This window comes from Chiloscyllium punctatum, chromosome 41 (assembly GCF_047496795.1).
Source record: "Chiloscyllium punctatum isolate Juve2018m chromosome 41, sChiPun1.3, whole genome shotgun sequence".
In the NCBI taxonomy this organism is placed as follows: domain Eukaryota; kingdom Metazoa; phylum Chordata; class Chondrichthyes; order Orectolobiformes; family Hemiscylliidae; genus Chiloscyllium; species Chiloscyllium punctatum.
Window position 1 is genome coordinate 12,008,980 of NC_092779.1, and position 15,304 is coordinate 12,024,283.

The following is a 15,304-nucleotide window of genomic DNA, read 5'->3' on the forward strand; positions in this document are numbered from 1 at the left end:
TGCTGTGCAATGAGGTCATTGCTGATCTGTGACCCAACTCCATGCATCAGCCTCCTGAAATGCTGCCCCCTAGTGCTGTATTTCCCCACCCGTGGAAATTATTTCAATTCACTAACTTTTTTCCCTCCATTTTATAAATTATTCCTGAAATCTGCAATGCTAGACTTAAATTTCTCTAGCTTTCTAAGAACAGTAACTGAAGCAGTTGAACCTAGGTATGTTAGTACCCAAGACAGAACCGCAAGCTGCAACTTGTAAACTTTTCACTGTATTCAATTGAGTACGTGACAATAAAGCTGATTCTAATTCTATTTCCCTTAATAATGTTGAAAGGTTTGATCAATTCACCTCCAGAAACTGTGACACCAGTTTGAGTAAGCTCTCACTGTAACAACAACTCAGGATGACCCTGATGAATCTACATAGGGCCCTCCCTTCAAGGCCAATATAATCCTCCTGACATGTTCCCCTAGAATAGCGCACAGCAACTCCCAGTTGTAGTCAAACCAAGACGTTGTACAGCTGAGACAGGACTTAGTCATAGAGTCATAGAGATGTACAGCACGGAAACAGACCCTTCGGTCCAACCCATCCATGCCAACCAGATATTCCAACCCAATCTAGTCCCACCTGCCAGCACCCGGCCCATATCCCTCCAAACCCTTCCTATTCATATACCGACCCAAATTTTAAATGTTGCAATTGAACCAGCCTCCACCACATCCTCTGGCAGCTCATTCCATACACGCACCACCCTTTGTGTGAAAAGGTTGTCCCTTAGGCCTCTTTTGTATCTTTTCCCTTTCACCCTAAACCTATGCCCTCTGGTTCTAGACTTCCCCCACCCCAGGGAAAAGACTTTGTCTATTTACCCTATCCATGTCCCTCATAAATTTGTAAACCTCTATAAGCTCACCCCTCAGCCTCCGACGCTCGAGGGAAAACAGCCCCAGCCTGTTCAGCCTCTCCCTTCTATGCCTCCAGATATAAAGGACAGCACTCCATTAGCCTTTTGATTATTTTCTGGCAGGAAAACTATGGCTCCCCAACGCAGAAAGTACTCAAAACCTTTGAGAGGAAACGTTCAAAGTCCTGAGTCATGTGCAAATGAGGGGAGCTCAACAGTGCACTATTCCCTGCAACCACTGAGAGGCGCTAGATTAAAGGCTTATCGATCAGGGATATGTATTATTTATAGGAACACAATTCAAATCACAGGAACACAGATTTAAATTTACACCAGATCACAGGAACTGGATTTTAAATGACATTGGATCACAGGAACATAACATAATTTACACCGAATCACAGAAACAAGACTTTAAAAGACACTGGATTACAGGAACAGGATTTGAGTTACACTGGATCACAAGATTTTACTGCACAGTAGGTCTCCCAAACACAGACATGCATAATTAATAAAATAAATCTGCTTTCAGATTTTCCCATGTTTCAGTGAAAGTGAGATCTGAGCCTTAATCTGAAAGCATTGTCAGTGGAATAAAGGGCACATTTGCTGGAATTGTAAATAGATGCAGTTAACATGGGGTCACAATGGAACCTGCATTAACACTATCTGGACAGAGGATTGCATTGATATATCGACATGGTGCAGTATGAGTGTGGGACGAAGACATTGTGGTAGTGAGAGATAATAATATGGAGAAAAGGCAGAAAGCAGTCCCCAATGGGGGATTAGAGCAGCACAGAAGGGAGGGATATTAGTGACTACAGTGGACAATAAACCTCAGTCCTGTCCCAATTTGCAAGATCCAATCAAAACCAAACAGATTTTTAACACAGTACTGACCTCTGCTGGTAGGATGGCCTGACCACACGCAGCACACTTTGGAGCTAACACTCTGAAATAGAAAGCACAGGAAGGTAAATCAACAGCAGGCAGGCAGGTTTAGATTCTTTGATCTCACACTGGCCATGTCTGAGAGTGTACACATGTGTGTGAAACACTGGGACAGAGACAGAAACACACACACACACAAACCCGGGTTGAGGGCGGCGGGGGAAGAAACGAGACCTGGTGGGGCATGTTCTGGGGTCTGGAATCTGAGACCACCAACTCCCCAGCCAATTCCTTGTTAAAACTTTGCATCACGTGACTTGATTCACACTGAGCTGTTCTACCCTGATGATCAAATCCCTCCCAGTTTTTGCCACCCGACAGGTCCAACAAGGGAACAGCACCAAAGATCAGTCACTGTGGAGGTTGGAAAGTAATGGAAAAAACCAATGTCAGGCAGTTTCCATGGACAAAGAAGTAGACTTAATGCTTCAACACAAAGGAAGATAAGATGGAGAGGTTGGGACTGTTTTCCTCGGAGAGGGGAGAGAGATTTAGATACACAGAAATAGAAGTAGGGCATTCATCCCCTCCGGTCTGATCCACCATTGATTGAGAGCATGGCTGATCTGTGGCCTGACCCTGTTCTGCCAAAGGGTCATTGGACTCAAAACGTTAACTTTGTTTCTCTCTCCACAGACCTGCTGAGTTTCTCCAGCATTTTCTGTTTTTGTTCGATTCCCGGCATCTGCAGCTTTTTTGTTTCATTTGCCAAATTCACTGTCCTCAGTGAAGACATTCCTCTTGTCCTTTGCTTTAAATCCTTTACTCGGAAATCATGTCCCCGGTCCTAGACTCTCCCTCAAGGGGAAACAAAGTCGAAGAATGTGGTGCTGGAAAAGCACAGCGGGTCAGGCAGCGTCCGAGGAGCAGGAGAATCAACATTTTGGGCATAAGCCCTTCGTCAGGACAAACAATCTGCATCCACCATCCCCTCCCCCCACCCAAGGTGTCTAAGAATCCTATATGTCCCAATGAGGTCACCCCCTCTCTCCTAAACTCCAACGAGCACATTCTTCATTCCTGATGAAGGGTTCACGCCCGAAACGTCAACTCTCCTGGTCCTCAAATGCTGCCTGACCTGCTGTGCTTTTCCAGCACCACATTCTTGACTCCAATACCCAGGATCGGCTGATACCCAGTGTCTGGACTGATTCTGTTGCCGGTCTACACTTTCTTAGACAAGGGGCCCAAAACAGTTCAGTTGTTCAAAAGCTGCTCAAAACGAGAGAGGGAGGGAGCAGATTATTTACCACCAGACACCAACACAGATTGGCTGTCGCTCTTACTTGTGGTAGTCTCGGATGCAGTAGATCTTGTTCTCGGTATCTACAGTGAAAGGGACACCATCCAGGCACTCGTTACAGATGATACAACGGAAACATCCAGGATGGTAGGACTTGCCCAAAGCCTGCAGAATCTAACAGAGACAACGTACATGTGAGTGAAGAGGAATCTGCAGCTCCTCGGGCCCTGACTTGTCAATGATGAAGGTGTCCATCTCATCAGTGGATGGAGTGTGGTCTGGTTCTGATGACATTGAGTAGCCCACTGTACACGAGACTCTGGTACAGTTCACATCAGAACTCCTTTCACAGAAGGGGACATTAGGTAGGATCCTTATCTTAAGCAGGACACCGGGAGGTAAGCAATTCCCATGTATTCCAGAAGACCCCAAAACAGATGTAGGTCATTCAGCCTGACAACCACTGAATAAAATCACAGCAGAATCAGATCATCCTTAACTCAAACTTCCTGGCCTTGCTCCATAATCCTTGATACCATTACTGAATAAAATGGGGACAGAGTGAGGGAGATTGGGGGAGGGGGACAGGGCGAGGGAGATTGGGGGAGGGGGAATAAGCGATGGGCAAGGGGGAAGCTTGGGGAGAACAGGGAGAAGGTGCTGAGGAGACCTGTATGAAAGAGGGAGTGTGTCTGAGAAAAAAAGGGCAGCATTTTAATTTGAACTTTAGTGGCTAACATGGCTTTTATTGCTCCTGGCAAACAACCTACTGTCTGATAGCGACACACTTCCACAATAAATAAAAACACATGTATTGAACCATATTCTTTTAACTTAACCATGATTAAAAGAAGGTTTTAATTAGATTTTCAGATTAATTTATTGTCACAGCTACATTCAAGACAGTGGTGAAGGCTTCAATTAAAGGATATATCCAGAAATAACGTGCAACTGAAACTATTTGCAAAACAAGGATTTTCTTTGTGTTCAAATAATCATTTGAAACCCTAAGGTGTGGCAAAACAATTTGCCTTTTATCCCACAACAAGGAAAAAAAACAGACTCTTACTTTTCTTTGCTTAGACCATGCAGTTTATTCCCTTAAATAAACATAATCTAACCAGAGAAAGTTGGGAACCGAGTACGGGATTTGAAGGAAATGTATCCAACTCTAGAGCCACAGGTTGCTGGCTCCTGCTCTGTCCCAAAAAAAAACCAGAAGCCTTTGAACTTAAAGACTCGACTCGTAAATATTTCTGCTGGGCCTTTGGCTTTAAACAGTTTGAAAATGCCCAGCAAAACGCCTTTGTTAACCAGGGCTGAGCCCGGGACAGGAAAGTGGGATGAAATACAAAGCAGATATCAAATAACTTAGAGAGGAATTCCATCTCAAGGTAAATGAGCTGTGGCCTTCGGGAAGGAGAAGGGGATGGAATGTAGTTCCAGCATCGAGACTGCAGGTTTCAGACAGACTGGCTCCAGGTGCTGGGAAATCTCAGAATGAGCACATTCCCAGTGATTAATTCATCCTGAACTCACCATATCCATTATCAAGTGGCCGCAGGCAAAGCACTTATCAGCGGATTGCTGAAAACCAGAATACTGTGGGGAAGAGACAGACAGAGAAAATAAATTGGAGTCACCATAAGAAACAGGAACAGGAGTAGGCTATTCAGCCCCTTGAGCCTGCTCTGACCTGTTGCATCCCATACATAGTGGAAGAACAGTGCATGGCATCAGATGACTTTTTTAAAATATATTTTTACATGGTTATTGCCACCATTGGCAAGGCCAGTATTTACTGCCCATCCCCAATTACCTTTGTACTTAATGGCTCTCTAGTTCACTCAGTTAAGAGTCATCCACGGTTTATTTTTGGTGTGTTTGGAATCACAGACCAGTTAAGGACAGCAGATTTCCCTCTCTGAAGGGCATCACTGAGGCTGATGGGCAGTTACAACAATTGATAACAGCTACCCAGTCACCGTCAATTCCAGACTCCTACTGGACTTGAACTTCACCATCCCCTCGGAGTGGGATTCGAACCCATGACTCAAACCCTCACTTCACTTTGTAAACACCAAAGTACTCAATCTAATTTTACCCTGGGTGACAGAAAGACAATCTTTGGATAATATTCAGGTCGAGGTGGGTAGATTCTTCGTAAGCAAGGGCGGGGGTCAAAGGCTATGAGAGAGGGGGTGTACGTGGGATTGTGGACAGCCATGATTTTAGCTCAAGGTGGAAAGTCAAGGGGCCGAATGGCCAAAGGCTGCTCCTTATTCATATGTTTTCAGAGTGTTCGCTGCCAGGAACCCTCTGCTCACTTGTAACCTCCAAAATAACACCTGCACGCCCAGGTATAGGAAGATTACTGTTAAATTGGAGAGGCTTCAGAAGAGATTTACCAGGATGTTGCCGGGATGGAAGGTTTGAGTTATAAAGTAAGGGTGGATAGGCTGGGGCTTTATGAGGAGAAACTACTTCACCCAGAGAGTGGTGGCTGTGTGGAATGCTCTGCCCCAGAGGGCAGTGGAGGCCCAGTCTCTGGATTCATTTAAGAAAGAATTGGATAGAGCTCTTAAAGATAGTGGAGTCAAGGGTTATGGAGATAAGGCTGGAACAGGATACTGATTAGGAATGATCAGCCATGATCATATTGAATGGCGGTGCAGGCTCGAAGGGCTGAATGGCCTACTCCTGCATCTATTGTCTATTGTCTATTGACTTCTTTCCCACTACAGAACAGGAGGTTGCTAGGTGACATTATGGAAGTTTATAAAATAATGTGGGATATAGATAATGGTAGATGTCTTTTCCCTAGGATGGGGGATTTCGAGACTGGGAGCACACTTTTAAGGTGAGAGGAGAGAGATTTTAAAAAAAGACGAGGGACAATTTTTTTTCCCCAAACACAGAGGGTGATTCGCGAGTGGTTTGAACTTGCTGAGGAAGTGGTGGATGTGGGTATAATTACAACATTTAAAAGACATCACATAAGTACACGAATAGCAAAGATTTGGAAGGATATGGGCCAGGAGCATGAAGGTGGGACTAGTTTACATTTGGGATGATGTTTGACATGGACTGATTGGACCGAAGGGTCTGTTTCCGTGCTGTACGGCTCTATGTCATCATACTTGCACAAGACCAATGCCCTTTCACTTGATACAAAAACAAAAATTGCTAGAAAATCTCTTGTTCTGAAAAAGGGCCACTGGAAACGTTAACTCTGTTTTTCTCCCTGCAGACAGTGCAAGACCTGCTGAGTTTCTCCAGCAATTTCTGTTTTGGTTTGTGATTTCCGGCATCTGCACTTCTTTGGCCTTCCTATTTGAAGCAAGTGGCTAGTCTAGCCATCTATCAACTAGGGCCTCACCCAAGATGGCGGCAGCTGGAAGGCCATTGTCACCAGCCTGTGTTTTCAAGTTAAAATTCCACTCTCCTTTCTCCAAAAAGCAACATGTCCCACACCTTCTGAACAACCACATGATATACATAATGTGTAAACCTCAAGATATATCCACCCAGGAAGCACTCGCCAAGCATGCACCAGAGAGTCACAATCTAATTGGCCTCACCAGAAAGTCCTCTTCGCAGTAGACTCTCCCGTTGACAAAGTAGAAAGCTTTCCCCCGTAATCGTCGGCCTAAAGAGAAATACATCAAGTCGGTTATTAGCAAAAAAACAACTGGTGCACAGAACACCAAATAAAAAGGTGGAAGTTTCTGGAAAAGCACAGCCAGCCAACGCTCTCTGGGAGACAGCACTTCATCAGAAATCCCAGGATCAGGATGGAGAATGGGTGAGTAGATGGGGCTGGGAGTTTCGATTAGCTTTGAGAGAGAGAGGTTTCCTCCTTCTGCCTTCCACCAGGGGCAATGGGGTGTGTCGGTGGGGGGGGGGGGAGACAATAAAGGAGAATGGGAGACAGTGTAAAGGAGGTGGTGAAGGGTGAGAAGGTAGGAGGGGGAGAGCGAGGAGGAGAGGGTGGAGGGCAGAATGGGGGGGTGAAGAGTAAGGAGGGGGGTGGAGGATGAGGAGGGGGAGTGAGAAGAGGTGGCATTGAGGGGGGTTGTGAGAGGAAGGCGGAGTGTGGTTTCATGCTATCGATTATACAGGTCTGTATCTTTAAGACAGGAGCCTTCCAGTCTAAAGGTGCCCTCCTCACATTCAGTCACTTTCTGTGTTAAATTGGAGTGTGTCAGTTAGTTGTGTGTGTATGAATGAATGACAGACAGTGTGTGTGTGCACACATGCGCTTGTGTGTGTGTGACAGAGAGAGAGAGAGAGAGAGAGAGAGAGAGAGAGAGAGAGAGAGAGAGAGAGAGAGAGAGAGAGAGAGAGAGAGAGAGAGAGAGAGAGAGAGAGAGAGACAGACAGAGACAGACAGACAGAGACAGACAGACAGAGTGTGCGCGCGCATGCATGTATATAATGCCCAGTAACACCAGTAAGCACAGAACCCAAACGAGGTGCAAAACTGTGAAACTATTTAGTGTTGTAAATAAACTTCAGATACTGGACTTGAAGATCCTGTCTGTGGTGGTGCTACACAGACTAACAGTCTGAATGCACAAAAAAAGCATAAGTAGAAAATGAAAGAGAGAGAGAGAAAAAAGAGTATAAAGACAAAAAGAGAGATGATCAGAGGAGAACTGGGGATCAGGAGATATAGAAACAGGAATAAATAGAGATGGAGAGAAACAGGAGATGGGGAGGGCAAAAGGCGACTGCTAAGGGGAAGTAGTGAAAAACACACATGTGCTCTGACACACCCATTCACGTGCAGAGGCAGACAAAGAGATAACCTTTCCTCAGTTAAAAGTAACACCAGTACTCAAGAGAGAGGGGAGATAGGGTCTGAGTGAAGGGAGACAGTCAAGCATGGCAGAGCTAAAGGTAAAGAAGCAAGGGATTGGATATTGAGAGAGACAGAAGGTAAGCAGGTAGACAGAGGCAGAGGGTCAACGTTCAGTTCATAATTACACAACTAACCACCATGTGCACACTGACTGACTCTAACCTCACAATTCTGAAAATGCCGGTCACGAATTACAACATAGACAACTGACATTCCAAAAAGTCCACAGCTCAACAGGACTTTCTACATTTAAAAATCAGTCTGCTCATTGTCATTACTATTTTTAAATGCAGAAAAAAAAAGAAGGGAACAGCTAATCTCAGTTGTGGTAAACCACAGCAACTTCTTTCACATCCTTTGTGATAACATTCCAGAACATTCCACACTTGTTATGGGGGGAGGGAGGCGATGTTTCAGAAACAGAGCATGCAGCTGGTAGCACAGACACCATATAAATACAAAGTTGGGTGGAATGCAAAAACGACAGTATTGCCAATTCTTGCAAAGAGCATGTTTCAGCTTGTAAGCGTTATTAACATATCAAATTAAACACGGGGACTATCAACCATCAGCATGATGATTTGTTTCACATTTTATCCCTGGCTACTCAGCTAATCCTACTATCGTTGCTGAGATGAATTCATTGTATTTTTGTACTGAGCTGAAACACTTGCCTTGTTAATGGCAGATTCCCAAATCTCCGGGAGTTCTGTATTGCTCCTGCCAGCATCCCGCAGTTGGGATTCATCTCTACTGACAGGGGCTGGATTATAGAATTTGAGAGCCAGTCCAGGAGGCAGAGATTTGCGTGAGATTTTGCCCAGGCTCCAACGTCACTCACTCAAACCAGCATAAGCCACCTTCCAAACCCATGACCTCTACCACCCAAGAAGGACAAGAGCAGCAGATGGATGGGAACACCAGTGAGTTCCCCTCCAAACCACCCAGACGTGCATACCGTCCTCACTTGGAAATGAATGGCTGTTTCTACATGGGCACTGGGTCAAATACCTGGAAGTTCCTCAGCAACAACATTGTGGGTGCCCTTACACACCCAGGATTGCAGCAGCTTTGCACAGTACACCACTGCACTGTACATGTGTTTGATTAGTAAAGGGATCAAAGGTTATGAGGAGAAGGCAGGTGAATGGGTTTGAGAAACATATTCAGCCATGATCGAATGGACCTGATGGGCTGAATGGCCCAATTCTGCTCCTATACCTTATGGTCATGTGGTACATCATAACGCTAAACTTCCCCAGAGACAGGTGGACCAGAGGGACAAGATTGGACAGGAGATGCAGGACAGAAGGGATTGCTTTATGGCTGGGTAATAAACGCTGGCCCAGCCAACGACACCACATCTGGGAAAGGATAGAGACTGAAGAGTTTTTAAAACACAAATGACTGATGTCTCACTCAGCTCAGGATTCAATTTGCCAAATTTAGGAGACATCTTCAGAGTGTCCTTTTGTTTGAGAAAGGCGCAGTCTCTCCTATTGGGAGTAGTATGAACTTTCTATCAAACAGATTGGTCTGCACCAACCAAATGGTTCAACCTTTTCATTACTTTCAGTGATTTTGAAACAAGTTATCAGAGATGACTGGGCACAGTTATAAAGAACCGTGATCTTTATTGAGTTTGATAAATGCACGTTCACCAGAGACAGTTGAACTCCACTGATAAATACATTAAAGAACAGGAATGTACAAGTACGCCATTCAGCCTGTTTCTCCATCTGTTGCAATTATAGCTATTCTGACAGTGGTCGCAGTTCCAGTCACTCAGTTCAAGGGGCAATTAGAGATGGGGAATAGATAGTGGTGTTACCATGACACCCATATCCCAAGAATAAGAAAACTTAACTGAACATTCCCATACTGCCTCCTCCAGCTCACCTTCTCCACAACATTATCTATGCGCGGCACGGTGGCTCAGTGGTTAGCACTGCTGCCTCACAGCACCAGGGACCCAGGTTCAATTCCACCATTGGGCAACTGTCCTCACCCCCCCATAACTCTTAACTCCCTTGTCGATTAGGGAATCTAACTCAGCCCTGAACAAATTCAATGAACCCACCGCTTTCTACAGAAGACGATTCCATATGCTCAGAGAAAGGAACATGGTCATCTCAGTCTTAAAACGAACCCCCGCATTAAACCATACCTTCAAATTTCTGAAGAGGAACCATTTTCAGAACATCCACCCTATCAAGTCCCCCTTAGGATCTTTTCTCCCAACTGTAGGAAAGGTGTTTTGAAACTTGAAAGGGTTCAGAAAAGATTCACAAGGGTGTTGCCAGAGCTGGAGGGTTTCAGCGATAAGGAGAGGCTGAATAGGTTGGGGCGATTTTTTGCTGGAGTGTCGGAGGCTGAGAGGGGAACCTTATAGAGGTTTATAAAATCATGAGGGGTACAGATAAGGTAAACAGACAAGGTCTTAGCACCAGATAGCAAAGTCCAAAACTAGACAGCATAGATTTATGGTGAGAGGGAAAGATTTAAAAAGGACCTAAGAGGCAGCTTTTTCACAAAAAGGGTGGTGTGTATGGAATAAGCTGTCAAAGTGGTGGAGGCTGGTACAATTACACATTTGAAAGGCAACTGGATGGGTATAAAGGGATATGGGCCAAATACTGACAAATGGGACTACATCAGTTTAAAGATGACTGGTTAGCATGGACAAGTTGGACCAAAGGATCGGTTTCCATGCTGTACACCTCTATGAATCTCTTAGATGCTTTAGTAAGTTCACCCCTCATTTATCCAAACCCCAATGTGTAAAGACCCAACTTGCTTTCAAAAGAAACGTTTGATGCAGGAATGAAAGCTCCGACCTTTCTTTTATTGATCACAGGAATTATTTGACTAAATCTTCTCTGAGCCATTTCTATTCAATCATATCCTTTTTCTGAGTAGGTACCCTACCAATTAAAAATGTATTCTCCATTGCTTCTCTACTATGAAGTGTGTTTCATGGTACTTTCCGATTGAGCTCGCTCATGTTGCAGTTGTATAAGACTCTGGCGCGGCCTCATCTGGAGTATTATGTGCAGTCTTGGTCGCCATACTATAGGAAGGATGTGGAGGCACTGGAACGAGTGCAGAGGAGGTTCACCAGGATGTTGCCTGGTATGGTAGGAAGATCGTATGAGGAAAGGCTGAGGCACTTGGGGCTTTTCTCATTGGAGAAAAGAAGGTTTAGGGGAGATTTGATAGAGGTGTACAAGATGATTAGGGGTTTGGGTAGGGTTGACAGTGAGAACCTTTTTCCGCGTATGGAGTCAGCTGTTACTAAGGGACACAGCTTTAAATTAAGGGGTGGTAGGTATAGGACAGATGTTAGGGGTAGATGTTTTACTCAGCGGGTTGAGAGTTCATGGAATGCCCTGCCAGTATCAGTGGTGGACTCTCCCTCTTTATGGTCATTTAAGCGGGCATTGGACAAGCATATGGAGGTTATTGGGCTAGTGTAGGTTAGGTAGGCTTTGGTCGGCACAACATCGAGGGCCGAAGGGCCTGTACTGCGCTGTATTTTTCTATGTTCTATGTTCTAAGTGAAAATTTGCCTTTCCAGTAATGGAGTGGAGTTTGTATTGAAATTTGAACAAAAACGCTAAGAGATAGCTTGGCTGCAGATGACCAAGACATCTCAGACCCAGTCAACAGGTTACCATCGCCTCTCAAAAGTGGATCACAGGCAAACAGAGTCCTAAGGGCCAAAGCCAACACTGACTTTCCTTTCAAACCACATCCTTCAGTACAGCAAACCCCTCTGCTGCTGCACAAAGACCTTGTGTTAAATAGGAACTTTTATAAATAGAACTCCACTGCTCTTAGGGGAATAGCTGCATGTTTGGAGTGTTTCAGAGAGAAAAAATAACTGAGCAAACTGCAAAAAAAATCTGCAGCTCTCACAATGTTCCAAACAGAAGCAGCTGCCCCACCCAGATAGCAATCACATTCCAAAAACAAAGACAGACCCAGAAGGTCACCGGTCTATTTTAGCTCATCCTGACTCAAAACTTCTTTCCCTCCCACCATCGCATTACCTCACTGTATCTCAAACATTTGCAATTTCACATTCTACCTCTTTACCTGGAAAGCACATCTTACAGTGACTATTCCACAAATAAACTGCACCTTTCTGAAATGTAATGCTTTACCAATTTAAACCTGTACCTCTTTGGCATAAAGTTTGGTTCAAGCAACGTTCTAAATCAATTATAATCCGAACAGCCAGACAACGAAGGATAGAATCGAAGCCAATTTTTACACACATTCAAAGCACTTATTTACAGAGATGCAATCACAAGCATACACTTCTTTACCCAACAATTTCAGTCCGTTTCCATAAATAAGTACACAAGTGCACCCCTAGTTAATGCCAACCATTGCACGCAATTAAATATAATTAACAAACAAGTAAATTAGTCTATCTTCGACCTATCAATGACTGCCACCCTGCATTTCACTAAAATCACTTCCTTTCAAAGATGACAGGTTTAGGGGAGATGTCAGAGATAGGTTCTGTACACAGAGAGAGGTGGGTACATGGAATGCGCTGCCAGCAGTGGTAGTATAATCAGATACATTAGGGACATTTAAGCGACTTTTGGCTAGGCAATGGATGATAGTAAAATAAAGGGTCTGTCAGTTAGTCTGATTTTAGAGTAGGATAAAAGGTTGGCACAACATCGAGGGCTGAAGGGCCTGTACTGTGCTACACTGTTCTATGTTCTATGTTCTACATTCTATGATCAGTACATTTTTAAAGTTTTCTGATGACCATGTGGCCTTTTTCCAAATTGTCTACAATGATTAAATTGCTCCCTCACGTCTTCTTGGTTCGTTCTGGTCACATGTGGCTCAACCAGAACATGACTTGCTCTGTATGAGTTTCCTGATCTGGGTTTTAGTCCAATGTCCTGTTTGCTTTGTATCAACTGGTAACCTTGTGGATCCATCTTACTAAAAATGCCTCAATCTTTCGAAGTCTCTCACGGGGCGGTGATTCTGGTCTCTTCCTTGTGCAATGTTCTGAAATTACTTGCATTACATTTTAAAGGAGCGTCGTTCTGACTATCTTTTATATTTGAGGTGGTGGCATGGTGTTGGAGGTGCCATGGCGGTAATGTCAGTGGACTAGGCATCCAAAGACTGTGGTTAATGTCATATGGACACAGACTCAAATCACAACATAGTGGAATTTAATTTAGTGTCAGTAGTAACAACAGGTAACTATCATCATTTGTCATTTTTATTAAAAAACTGGTTCACTGATGTCCTTTTATGGAAGAAAATTTGCCATCCTTACCTAACCTGGCCTTCATGTGACTACAGACTCTCAGCAACATGGATTAGGGTTAGAGTGAGTCTTAATTACCCCCTCAAATAGCAGAGGAAGCCACTCAGTTCAAGGGCAATTAGAGATGGAGAATAGATGGTGGCATTACCATGACACACATCCCAAGAAAGAATAAGAAAACCTAAATCAACATTCCCATACTGCCTCCTCCAGCTCACTTTCTCCACAACATTATCTGTGGCTCAGTGGTTACCACTCTCAGTGCCAGGGACCCAGGTTCGATTCCACCTTCAGGCAACTGTCTGTGTGGAGTTTGCACATTCCTCCCCTCCATGTCTGCGTGGGTTTTCTCCGGGTGCTCCAGTTTCCTCCCACTGTCCAAAAGATGTGCAGGTTAGGTGGATTGGCCATGGGAAAAACAACAGTGGGATGGGTCTGGCTGGGATGCTCTTTGGAGGGCTGGTGTGGAATCGATGGGCCAAATGGCCTGCTCCCACACTGTAAGGCTTCTATGCAATGAGTTTCTTCACCTAAATAAATGATTTTAGCAAAAAGAGGAGTGTTAAAACTGATCTAGAGAAGGTTGAGGGAGTTTTGACTGAGATGTATAAGACACGAGGGGCACGGACAGGATGACAGGATGGATAGAAAGCAGCTACTGCCTTTGAGTGAAGGGTCAATAATAACAGGACATAATTTTAAAGTGAAATACAGGAGACAATGGCCTGGTGGTATTATTGCTGAACGGTTAATCCAGAGACCCAGGGAATGTTCTGGGGAGCTGGGTTCAAATCCTGCCACGGCAGATAGTGGAATTTGAATTCAATAAAAATCTGGAATTCAGAGTCTAATGTCCATGTCGATTGTTGGAAAAAAACCCATCTAGTTCACGAACGTCCTTTAGGGAAGGAATCTACCATCTTTACCTGGTCTGGCCAACAGGTGACTCCAGACCCACAGCAATGTGGTTGCCTCTGAACTGCCCTCTGACAATAAATGCTGGCTTAGCCAGCGACACCCTCATCCCGTGAATGAATTAGAATGGTTTTGTGGTAAAACGTTTTCAGCCAGAGGATGGTTGGAGGGGTGGGGTCTGGAATACACTGCCTGGGAGGGTGGTTAAGGCAGGAAACCTCACATCCTTTTAAAAAGTACTTGAAGTGCTATAACGTTCAAGGCTATGGGCCTAGTATGGGAAAGCTGAACTAGCGTAGGTAGTAGTATACTGCTGATGGCACAGATTGAGTGGGCCGAAGGGCCTCTTCTGTAGTCTATAATTCTATGCACTGGAGATCCCCTAAATCCTGACCCAACTCTGTGATAAGTGTGCACCATTCTCAATTTCCAACCTACCAATTGCCACAAATACAAACTGAACTAGAAATTTTTAGTGCAAATTTAGTAAATGTCTTTGCAGGTCAGAAGGTCAAAGAGTTCAAGAGGCAGTAAAGGGAGCTTGCCTAGCAGCGGATTCAAACTCCCGATCATTAAAAACTCAGTACGTTTACAAAACATCTCTTCATCTTCCCCTTCTGGTCACTGGGCCAATCATTTTACCTCAGAATCGTCTGGTTACTGACCTTCCTGCCTGAGGAAACCATTTCCCCTCGTATATTTCATCAAAAACATTTCCTCCTTCAAGAATTTGATAGCTGTTGAGCTCAACTTCGGTTCAATTCCCATCATAGATGTGACGGGATGGAACAGCTGCCGTTAAAATGCACGTCAGCCTTACCCTGGTCAAATAATGAGTGGAACTGTCAGAATGTCAACGCCAAAATGGTTTGATTTTTATCTTGGCATAGATGAGCAAATATTTCAAACCCAGCTTTAGCTTTTACACCAAAAGCCTCCATCAAGATCCAAGAACAGTGCTTTCCATTAAAATACTTTAAAAACTGCTTTGCACTTTTTAAAAAAAATGCACCTTTAGTCAATTTTGCCAATTAATCAATTCTGTTCACCAATGTGAACATGTAGAAGCAGACCATTCGGCCCGTCAGCCTGATGCCCTACCCCTAACAAGAG

General features: G+C 44.4%; 1 protein-coding gene across 2 annotated transcripts in view; it reads right to left on the reverse strand.

The window, feature by feature from the left end:
- LOC140464848 (LIM domain-containing protein 1-like) overlaps positions 1 to 15,304 on the reverse strand; it is a 54,110-nt gene that overhangs the window by 9,902 nt on the left and 28,904 nt on the right. The window contains exons 3-6 of one of the 2 annotated variants that reach the window (XM_072560372.1): positions 6,686 to 6,753; positions 4,644 to 4,706; positions 3,148 to 3,278; positions 1,811 to 1,862 (exon numbers count right to left, since the gene is read on the reverse strand). In XM_072560372.1, coding sequence (XP_072416473.1) covers positions 1,811 to 1,862; positions 3,148 to 3,278; positions 4,644 to 4,706; positions 6,686 to 6,753 — 314 coding nt within the window. The remainder of the gene's footprint in view (positions 1 to 1,810; positions 1,863 to 3,147; positions 3,279 to 4,643; positions 4,707 to 6,685; positions 6,754 to 15,304) is intronic. The other variant, XM_072560373.1, reaches the window with a different exon arrangement.